The following is an 11,888-nucleotide window of genomic DNA, read 5'->3' as shown; positions in this document are numbered from 1 at the left end:
GGCCTAGCCTAGAACGGCACGCAGCGGCCCGTTTATAAGAGGGCCGTGCCATGCAGCGCGTGCGGCAAAACCTATAAACGGGTCCTCCTCCCTCGCGCCCGCGCGCCCCCTACTTCCCCAGCGCTCACGTTATTTCTTAAGGCCTTGTTTACTCCTAGGGTTTTTCCATCCCCTAGGGGTTTGGGGATGAGAGGGGATTTGGTGAAAACCCCCCTTTCACCCAATCCCCAGTTTTCCCCTAATTTCCCCTCATTTCCCCACACACTTCCCACAGCCTCTAGTTACTTTGTTTTTGGGGATGAGAGGGGATACGAGAGGATTGTGATCAGATAATAAAAAGTCAATCTTTGCATTCCAAGAAGTGATAATTGACAATCAGTAAATTTAAAACTTCGGCTTTAACATAAACTTCGTGTCATGCAAATTTGTCATGCGATTTTCTCAAACAAGAACACAGATATAAATAAATGCTCGACCAAACAGATGAGCAACCAAGTCGCCATAAACACATTGTCATAGAGTTTGAAGAACATTAGAAGTTTTCGCCGCCGAACGCCGGAAACCACGCCGCCGCCAGAGGACCTCCAGCTAGAAATACACACAGGTAAAATTTAGTATTGATACATTGCTTACTGATAGTTCAATTGCAGAGGTAAAATTTAGTAATTGTCAAAAGTAACAGAAGCTACCAAACAGTAGAAGTTATTCTTGCACAATACTATAAAATTGAATCTCACATATGCATCCCTGGGCCACTCAAACTGAAGAATGAATACGGCAGGCTACAGCGCCTCCCATATAAAATGATGCTACACCTAGCTCTGTTTCATATACAGTAGAATGTTCAGAAAATGGTTTCTAGTGAGGTAAAACCTGACCTAGCATTCCAAAGCATCAAACATGATTCAGAGCATGTCAAACACTTTTCGATAGGCACATACACATACCATGTATCTCATTTTCACCTCTATCTATAATCTAACAACAGTAAACAGTAGTTAGTCAAAACTTGACATGATCCAATCCAACAATAGGCCAAGGTGCAGGTATCTATAAAAAAATAAAATGCTACTTAATCAACATGATTGAATCATATCGGAGGAAACTCCTACTCACGAAGGGCTGAAGATAACAAAATGCAGTAGTCTTTTCATGGCTGGGTAGACACACATTAGTAATTTGGAGCATGGACTAAATCTTGTAAAGCAGAATACTAGAAAATTGAATGCCAATGCATGACTATGTAAGGCTGTGGTGGTGGACTGGTTGTAACTTGTATGTGACTGCTCCATGGTCCATGTGATGGCCCGTTGGGCGCATATCAGTGCCCTGGCTAAGAGTCAAATGAAGTGCGTAAATCCAACATCAAGTGGCAAAATCTCCTAAACAGTTACCAGGAAGAAGCAATACGAGAGAATAAGTGGGGCCGACTACTCCTACCCATGGTATATCATCATCCTACATAGTGGCAAAGGTATCACAACAAGGCACCGTCTTTGCAAAATAGGAAACCAACTAGCACTGCACGCTTCGCAACCCAGGAGCTCTCTCTCTTCTCAATAAAAACTCACAACTACAAGGAGCTAGGCATTGTTGACAGAGGCAGGAGGATCTTCATTGATCTCCCTGCTGGTGCCACTGGAAGTTTCACTGGCACTTGATTACAGGATTGTTACAAGGAACTACTGACTATGATCAAAAGAAGAAAACAGGGCATATGAATAACAGGGCATATGAAGAAGGTAAAATGGTACATACACATACCTCAAGTCAACTCTTCCAGCTCACCCCGGAGCCACATGATAGCTGACTCCTCGTCTTCAGTGACCCAAGTGAGGAAGGTCTCGCGATTTTCAAGACTTTTGAAGACCTTTGAAGCCTTAACTCTCTCTTGACGGGTGAAGTCTTGGATTTTGTTTACAGCTGCAATGCACTTGGCAATGGAGAATGTACTCGACTCGGCCTTCTCATCTTCTGCTTGTTTTTCTTTCATCTTCACATACCTGTCTACAACTTGCACCATTTCATCGCTCTTAACAGGCTTCTTTAATTCCTTTGGAGGAATTTTCTTTGGTACACCAGTTGCCTTCTTCTCCATTCTTTCACCAACATTCACTAGATTCAGCAATTGCAAATGTTAATATACACTTGATACAATTTGTTATATATATTTAGTCTTGACGGAAGGTAATTACCTCGGCTGGCTGAACTTCCCGTGCCCTCGTCTTTCTTTTCAGTAGGGTCTTCATCCAGAATTTGTACGTCCTCATCAAATTCAGACCCAGCTTCTTGCACTCTCTCATCTTCTAACTCTTCATCAAGTTGAGATGCCTTAGAGCTTGAAGTGAAATTGTGATTCCCCTCAGCTATTTGGCCTATTTATACAAGTTAACATCAGTATAGTAACCATAATATAGATCTCCGAGCATTAAAGGAATATGATAGCAATTGTACAAGTTAACATCAGTGCACTAACCATCATATAGATCTCCAAGAGAATCATACATAGGAAAGCCATTTCTCTTGAATTTCCCAATTCTTGGAAAGGACTGCAAAAGAATGGTGAGAGGAAACAATGAGTCTAAGCTTATTATGAAGCTTGTGACCAAGTATAAGAATGGAGAAACGGAAGCTTACGATTTCTAGATTATCCCACAAAGCCTTCTCAGCAACTATCATGCAGGTCTTCTCATCCCAACCAGCGCCACTTTGCATCCGAGCTTCCTTGAGCATCTTGTATTCTCTCTTGAGTTCTTTTTCTTTATCTTGTAGCTGGGATTTGACGAAGTTCACCTGCGGATTACGTTCTGGAATAATTGCGTCATTCGATTCCAAGTGTCCCCACTCCATCCATTTTGTGCTCTGTAATAGTCATTATTATGCTCATGAAGTATATCGATCGAGAGATTTCTCAAGCCCCAAATTCCATTGGGCTCTTGCTTTCGTTCTTTGAACAAAATTAGTAAGGTGTTAGTCAAAACTTGACATGATTCATCAAAGAATTTGCTGCTCTATATCACAGTATAGCCATACACAAATAGTACCTTTTGGAGATTTCCTTTTCTTATTGGTCGGTGGAGTTTTTCTCACACCAAGAGCAGCTTTTTTCAAGTTGAACTTGGGTGTGCCCACTGGATGCAAAGTCGGCTTCATATCTGTTGTCATAAGAATAATACCGTTAGACTAAAAAGGCAAACATAAAACAGGAATAAGAATTACTAGTGGACATGAATAATGGCAAACATAAGACAGGAACCATAATACACTGAGTCCATTACAAACATATTGGCAAACATAAGAACTTATTCTCCGACAAAACATAGTACATTGATTCCATTATTACATTAACAAATTACTACTACATGATACAAGAGCTAATCATGTTGGAAATCATTCCACATCTGCATTGCTATTTGATCTCTCAAGTTATTGCCTGCAAGGTTGTGTCCTTGGTGGTTATCATCTCCATTGGGCAAATCAACATGGTTAGCAACAGGAATAAGGTCTTCATCTTCATGGTCAAGCCACTCTTCGTCACCATGTTGACTTCTGATTATGTTGTGGAAGATTGCAGTAGCCGCAGGGATCTTCACTTGATTGTTCAGTTTGTGAAACGTGGCAACATGTAGGATAGGGAACCTCTTCTTTAGTATTCCTATGTTCCTTTCCACACTGTTTCGCATCAGAGCGTGACGGTGATTAAATAACTCTTGGTAGTTTTGTGGGCGACGGTGTCCATGGCCCCATTCCTTCAAGTGATACCGCACGCCACGGTATGGGGCGAGGAATTTTTCCGTGTTTGCGTATCCTCCATCAACTAGGTAAAACTTCCCAGGAGGTACTGTAAAACCAGTGGCCCTTGCAGAGCGAAGGACTCGAGCATCTGTGGCCGAACCCTCCCAACCACAAGAGATGTATGTGACATTAAGGTCGAAGTCAGTAACTATCATTACGTTGTGGCTGAGGGTTCCCTTTCTATTTCTGAATGGTGCAGCAAGGTGCGGTGATATGGAAATAGGCACGTGTGTTCCATCAATTGCCCCTATGCAATTCTGCAAAGTAAGAAAGAAATGGTGATATAAGAAAGTATGTGGATTAAGGCAAGGAAGAAGGTTGGGGTTTCAAAACAAGAACCTCGAAGTAGGGGAAGAAACGGTCATCATTAGCTATTCTTGGATGAGGATGGTCAATAATGGGAGGCTTCAGAAATCGCCTACTTAGGACAGGGATGATGTTGAAGAACTCTCTTATGCACTTGTGGAAGGTACGGTTGCTGTGTTGGAACTCCAATTGTAGGTCTTCGAAAGAGGCATTGTGTGACAACATGTAGAGGAAAATAGCCAGTTTTTCTTCAACCTTAATCCTTTTGTCCTTCAATAATTTTTCTCTTCTAAGATAGGATGCTAAGGATCTGAAAATGTGTGGCTCCATCCTATAGGCTACCCGGCAATTCTTAACATGTCCGTCAAGGATTCCTTGAACACGTTGCATGCCATACAAGACGGAGCTATGCCGCTGCGTTCTCTCTACTTTCCCTCTTCTACTCCTTTTGTGATAGTGCAATATTGGTAAAAGTAAGAACATGAACTCCTCATCGTCTTCCTCTCTCCTCTTCCTAATAAGCTCTAGCCTTTGTGTATTCATTGCAGCACTAAAACAATAGCAATTAAAAATGGCGACAATAAGATACAAAAGCTAGATTGCATGGTTTCACATCAAGTACAAGCAGTAAATATGATTCATACCAAAATCAGGAGTTCTCACAAGTTCCCAAGATGGAGGTGGTTGATCCAATCCAACAATAGGCCAAGGGGCAGGTATCTACCAAAAAAAAATGACATGACATACTCTGTCTGTTCCACGCACTGGTAAACTATCTTACAAATAAAGTGCAAGCATCTAAATAAAATAAACCACAACTAGCAACAACAAGGCGGAATGAATAAATACTGTAAGTATCACTTTATGTTCAAAAGGGTAAAATAAATTAATGCTGCAACTTAAGAAGCCCATACAGGCAGCAGCAGTACAGTTTCATTGTGTGAAAATCCATACATTGCACAAACTAATCAATTTGATAATTTCCAGTCCTTCCAAAACTACAATGTCAACGTTAAACCAAACAATTCCAGGGAGTTTAACCATAAGACGGATGGCCTTATGGTGAACCATGTCAGTGTGCTGCAGGCAAGTTCAGAAGATATGAAAGGCAGATAAAAACATGTAGTGCATTATTAATAACACATAGAAAAAATGGGATCAGTTTTCAATAGAAACACAGAATGTGAAGGAAACTAGCTGGTCGATCACGTGGCTGGCTGACTATTCTTTGGGTTGCTTGTTAGCAGTCAATCAGTCATAGGTGTTATGTTTCTAATGTATCATGTATGCATGGCTTCTCTTGGTTTCAGGGACAATCATATTGTAAAATGGCCAAGACTTTCTGAACGAAACAAAGGTTTCAGTTCAGCGTGTACTACAAGTCTACAACCAGCAAAAGAACAGCTAAGAAATCCAAGGAATAGAATTCGTGCTACAGAGAATGATATCAGTATAGATATGTCAACCCATTTCTTTTGCGGGAGATAAATCAACACAATTGCACAATTCTAGGCGCCTGAACAAGCAGGTAATTTGGGAACGCGTTCTTCTCATTGTCATATCAACAAGCAGGTACAGAGCACTAGATCATTTGGGAACAGTTGACCACTATAGGAAGAAGAAATAATGAGAAGTTGCAGCTGTAGGCAGAAAGCAGGAAGAGGTTGAGCAAGCGATGCCCCCAGGCGCGCTAGAAAAATAGCTCGACGACCGCCGTGCGACAAGCGCTACAGGCCTACAGCCGACTACTTCTTTGTGTAAATTTTGCGACTGTACTTTTATTCTAAACTTGCTTGTACTTTGCCAGCTCGAAACAAGAAAAATGCAGAGATACACCGAGCTAGGAAACGGCCGCAAATGGCCGCCGCGGCCTCCTCCCCGCCCGCGCTGCGCCTCGCCGACGACCACCACCGCGCTCACCGACGACGTGCTCGCGCTGGTGGTCTTCAAAACCGGCATCGCGGACCCGCAGGGCCGCCTCGCCGCGTGGACGGAGGACGACGACCGCCGACCCAGGAGCAACCACCGACCAAGAAACCCTAGGGAGGAGGGGAAAAGGGGAGGAGGTGCGAGGACTCACCGGGGACCAGTCGTCGGAGGAGGATCTCGTCGGCGCCGTCTTGATTTGCCCCGCCTCCGTCGCCTTTCCCCGCCGCCGTCGCCTTTCCCCGCCGCCGGTCGCCGCCGCTGCGTAGCCTCAGTGGCTCGTCTCTCCTTTCCACGATAGAAACACGGGGTCGACCTCGTGGCTCAGAAAACCGGAGGGTGCAGGCTACCGGGTCGGGAAGATCTGGGATGGGCCGGAATATTACCCAAAAAAACCAGAGAAGTAAACGGGCCGTCCGGTAACTTTCGGGATTTGGTCCCGGGCCGGTATTTTACTCTCCCAAACCCCAAAATACCAGACAAGTAAACAAGGCCTATGGGTCAGCCCAACATCGGCTGGTTCCCGGAACCCTCCAACTTGTTCCGGCTCGGGTGAGTTGTTCTTAGCAGGCTGATTTCAGCTCGTTCGGGCTGCTGGTGCTACCACTTTTGGCCGGTGGATTTATAAACCGCTGTATTTTTCTGTCAACTTCCGACGTGAGACTATTCTCCCGGGAGGCCGAACGAGAAAACGTTTCGGCTACATGCTGTCAGTTTCGTCAGTTCCAGTTCGTTTTTGGTCTCTCGTGCTGTGCTTGTTGCTGTACAACCCACCCGGGCGCCGCTTCTCTTGCATGCTTTGTGCCTGACACGCCGCACTCTGTCCGATACTAGTGGGGCTACTGTTGAACAGGGGGCACTGCTTTTGCATGCGCATGGTGCCAGGCGCTGCTTGCATGTTTGCTGGTGGTGCTCGCTGCTTGTGTCAGACGATGCATTTTCTATCTATGATTGAGAAGTGCAATCCTGCATGGTACCAGCTAGTGGTGGTGCAGAGAGCATACGCCACATGGTCTGCGCACACTTGTATTGGAAAGCCGGAAAATACCTGCACAAACATGCATGTACGTGCATATAGGCATGGGAATGAAACCTAAATAACTCTATCTTTTAGGCAAAGCATCTACCCTTTGCAAAAAAAAATTGAAGAATCAAAAACATGATTTAGTCGAACTTTGAATTAAATAATTATACAGTCCGAAAAAATATTCATACACTATGAACAAAGAAAAAAATTACTGGTACTAACTTTCTCTACTATATAAAAAGGAGGAACTTCCTCCGTTTTCTGCCATCATCTTTCGTCAACCATCACCAAAATAACGGAAATCAGCAAAACAACAAGTAACGCAAATCAGCAATAATCACGCAATAATTTACATGCCAAAATCACGCAATAATTCACATGCCAAAATAATCGAAGTCAATCAGCAAATCGCACAATAATTCACATGCCAAAATAATCGAAGTCAACCAGCAAATCGCACAATAATTCACATGCCAAACTCACTCTCACAAACAATTAACTTTCATGCCAAACCAATCGACCCATCGCTGTAATGCTTCCTAATCATCTCCATAAGTCACGCTGTCAATCCATAAGTGACATGCCAAACTCATATATATTACACCTCCAAGATACGATGTTATGCTTTAGAGGTTATTAGTTCATTGCTAGGTGAGTCGAAATACACTCGAAAACTGTGTGTGTCATCTTCAAGCTTAGGGAGAAGACCCTGCCAACAAACGCCAATAAAATGCAGGAAACAAAATTAGAACATTCATTTGATTGAAAAATACAAAATAATACTGTCGGTTAGATCAAATGTCCTTCAGAGAATGAAAACCAGTACGTGCAGAGCACATGATCGACTGAAACCCTTGTGTGTAACATTGACTGAAGGAAATTTCCCATAGGTGTGGAGAATCACTAATACGAGGTGATGTGGTGTTGTGACTAATCACCAATACGTGTGGTTACAACTGAAAATAGTGTGAGTGGCTGCAGGGGTACTTAAAGAAATTGTGGTTAGAACTTAAAATGTTTTCAACACATCCTAAATTCATAGCATAATTAGAGGCAGTAAGTGAAATGCTGCAGAGCTAACTTAAAGATGGCAAATAATTAGAGGCAGTAAGTGAAATGCTGCAGAGCTAACTTAAAGATGGCAAATAACCGAGAGGAATATTTGGATATGTCCACATTATGAACATAGGTGAAACAGCATAATCAGCATCAGCAATTAATCCCTTTACACCATTGAGACTGTACCTAGAGCACCCAAACTCTTAAATATCATATATTTCAGCTCGGGCAGAGAAATCTCTAATTAACAATAGCATTTCACTCTTTGATTCAGTCTGTTGCATGGAAGGACCAGAAATAATTATACGAGGGAAATCTGTAGATGGCGAAATTCAGACAGGGACACAACATTTGGGCTCAACATGTACAAATCAACAGTCATTCTCGTGGAAGCTATTTTTGGCAAGCAACGATTTGATTGATAGTGCGATTAATGTTAAAAGATAGGGGTTTACCGTACACTTGAATGTTAAAAGTAGGATCTGCTTCTATTACAATTTAACCCACCATGCAAAAACAGAACCTAGGGCACAAAATATGAAATGTTCAACAACTATCAAACTGTATATACTTTAGTATTTAGCGAAAATGGAATGTCGCTTCCAATGGTACAAAAATTTAAGCTGTAATTTGCTACAGCTATTCCGGAAAAGGCTCCTTTGCAACCTTTGGCTTCAAGAAATATTGCGGGATAACACGATTACAAAATAAATATGGATCTCATTTAAAATATTATTATACTTCAGATAGTTAATAAGAGAGCAATTGACCATGAAATTTCCAATCATTTCAAACGCAGTGGCCAAAATATACTGAAGTCGGAGTGACACGTTCATGCTTCTAATGAAGATTTCCCTAATATCACACAGATATTTCACCAAGCTGCTAAAATATCTTATCAAGCTCATTGTAAAGTATTTCAGCAAGTTTTACTTGATAGTAGTGGAAGCCGAAACAAAATACATGATCATTCGTGAAATGGCTTCCATACTTGATACAGAAGTTAGAACACAGCGGATCATTTTGATATAGGTCAATAAGCTGTTCAGAAGAATCATAAGCTCACTTTTCAGAAGAATCAACTGCCACTTTCAACTTGGTACAAAACACATTTTTTGCACTGTTCCACTATTCCCATTGACATGAAAAAGGGAGTATTACGAAAAAGCTAGGGAATCTAATAATTTGCATAACCTGCTTGAATCTGTTTTTGGATAACCACTGACTAATTACCACAGTCTAGCTTATGGGAAAAAAGGCAATCTAGCTCCTCAAAATTCTTGATACTTATCCCACCCGCAAATCTTTAGTACGACAAAAGAACCTGACCCAAAGTAATGTTCATGCAAAATTGCATCAGTTAGTCAAGCCAGAAATACCGTGTTTAATTATCCAGACAAAAAATAGCAGTTTGCAATAATACACAGTCCCCAATGGCTTGGAAGCCTAACTAAATGGACCCTACGATTTTTTTATATAAGAGAAGTATAGGTGTAAGTGGGTATGGACAACTGAAAGTAGTGAAAAGGCAGTTCTTATTCCTCTCTCAAAACTATCAAGAAAACAAAATAGGAACATACTTGAAGCCCAATCAGTTTATGCTTAGGTGAATTACCCTCCTTTGAGGGTCCATATCCACTTCCAGATTTTTTCTTTTTGAAGGTAAACACTATACGAATTGCCTACTGCAGCACCTGATACTACATGCTATTTATGTAATAACTTCCATATGAAAAGGGCAGCCAACATATTTTAATGTTACTGTATATACAGTGAAATCGGAGGGAAAATATTTCCAGCATCTCCAGGCAAACGGATATTGAAAGAACAAATGATATTTTGTCTCAATTTTGAGTTCGTTGCACAAGCCACATCTATTATCTTCCAAAAAGTAACTATGTGCTACAACATGGCTCTTGTAAGGTTTTCCCGTATGCATGGTTGGGTCCAGGAAAGTAAGTATATCCTGAGGGCGCATGATACCATGTATAAACAGTTAGTCGAGCGGAAATTCAATTCGGCTCCCGGATGCGTATGCTCCCTCTACCAAAAACTCATATTTCGAAATACCGAAAAATTTGGACAAAAAATTCTACATGTACATCTCCATAATATATGTGCGTTCGTCAAGTTTCACGAAAAACTAATATTTTGTGTGGTCTATATAAAAAAGAGAAAGTTTATCTTGTGAAAAGCATTATTTTTAGCACTGAATTTTGTCTTTTTTGCACACGTCACATGATAAGTTGATTTTTTATGAAACGACTTTGTGAGCATGTAGCACATGAAGATGTATGTGCGAACTTTTAGTTTCAATTTTTTTGAAATTTAAAATGTATATAAGATGCATTTCAAAATATAGGGAGCATATGCACCCATGTTCCAAAACACCGCTCTTAGTCGAGTACTTATTTAATTTTTATAACGTACAAGAATTCTACAACTGCTCGCGTCCTACTGAGATCAACCATGTATAACGTTCTTCAAAGCAATGTAGTTGTATTATGACAATGATATCATGTTATTCTGTTCTGTATTATCATGCTATAGCACATTATAATATTCCTGATTTGATTTGAATTTGAATTTTCATATTGAGCTCAAATTATATATGTGCATTGAAAAATGAAATTTGAAAATCCGTGGCAACGCACGGGCATTTCTACTAGTGTAGAGTAAGAGGAACAAAACTTCCTAAATAATTAAACAAATAATTATACAGTGGGAAACAAATATTTGTACAGTAGGGAACAATAACCTGGATAGTGGGGAACAACATCCTACATGGAAGGGAACAAGAGTTCGGATGTAAGAAAACAACATCCTAGACAGAGGGGAACAACCGCGTAGACGATGGGGAACAACAGCCCAGACAGAGGGGAACAACCGCGTAGACGGTGGGGAACAACAGCCTAGACAGAGGGGAACAACCGCTTAGACGGTGGGAAACAACAGCTTAGATAGAGGGGAACAACCACGTAGATGGTGGGGAACAACAACCTAGACAGAGAGGAACAACCGCGTAAACGGTCGGGAACAAGAGCCACATAACGGAGGGGAACAACAACCTTCACGAACGGGAACAAGAATCTGGACGAAGGGGAACAACATTCTACACTATGGGGAACAAGGTAAAGAAAAGAAAGAAAAATACACATAAAGAGAAGAAGAATATAAATAGAAAAATAAAAGAAGAAAGAGAAGAAGAAGAAAAAAAATCGTAAAAGCAAGGGAAAAAAGAGCGTACTAAGCTGCATGTACTGAAATGGAGAAATATAAAAAATCTGAAAAGAAAAATGAAAAACACAAGACGAAACAGCAGCGTATGTATATAGAATGTTACTTCTACAAATACAATAACTAGTATTGGTCTACAGGTTCCGTTCTAGTTTAACCATTCGATTCTTGAATCCAGCGTCTATTTTTGGCTTTTCTCGCGCCAGCAGCGAAAGAAAGGATTAACGAGCTACATGGGCCGAGCCCACAATCGAAAACCCTTCAGCGAAATGGTGCTTCGTAGCGCACGCGCGCTACCGAGCAATTTCTATATAAACCAATCAGGTCGGTGGCTACCGGCCACCGCACACCCCCTGGTCGGGTATGGGCCAGGCCCATTTTTGTCTGTTTAGCCCCATTCGTTTTTTTTTCTTTTTCTGTTTGTTTTTCTTTTTTCTGTTTTCGGTTTTGTTTATATTTTTTCAGATTCGAAAATTTCAATTTTTAAAAATTATTCAAATCGAAAAATGTTTAAATTCAAAAATGTTCAAATTTGAAA

At 41.2% G+C, this 11,888-nt stretch overlaps 1 protein-coding gene and 1 long non-coding RNA gene across 2 annotated transcripts; both read right to left on the bottom strand.

The window, feature by feature from the left end:
* Positions 1 to 362: 362 nt before the first annotated feature.
* Positions 363 to 6,319, bottom strand: LOC139830699 (uncharacterized). Its single transcript, XR_011743930.1, has 3 exons — positions 6,182 to 6,319; positions 4,746 to 4,821; positions 363 to 588 (listed from the first exon to the last, which is right to left on the bottom strand). It is a non-coding gene; the product is annotated as an uncharacterized lncRNA (long non-coding RNA).
* LOC139830698 (uncharacterized) lies at positions 3,252 to 4,650 on the bottom strand. Its single transcript, XM_071819410.1, has 2 exons — positions 4,135 to 4,650; positions 3,252 to 4,052 (listed from the first exon to the last, which is right to left on the bottom strand). Exons 1-2 carry the CDS (start codon positions 4,642 to 4,644, stop codon positions 3,375 to 3,377), a joined length of 1,188 nt encoding a protein of 395 aa, XP_071675511.1. The 5' UTR covers positions 4,645 to 4,650; the 3' UTR covers positions 3,252 to 3,374.
* Positions 6,320 to 11,888: the final 5,569 nt, after the last annotated feature.

Source organism: Lolium perenne, chromosome 4, assembly GCF_019359855.2.
Source record: "Lolium perenne isolate Kyuss_39 chromosome 4, Kyuss_2.0, whole genome shotgun sequence".
Taxonomy (NCBI): Eukaryota; Viridiplantae; Streptophyta; class Magnoliopsida; order Poales; family Poaceae; genus Lolium; species Lolium perenne.
The sequence above is the reverse complement of the archived record's forward strand: the minus strand, read 5'-3'. Positions and strand labels throughout refer to the sequence as shown.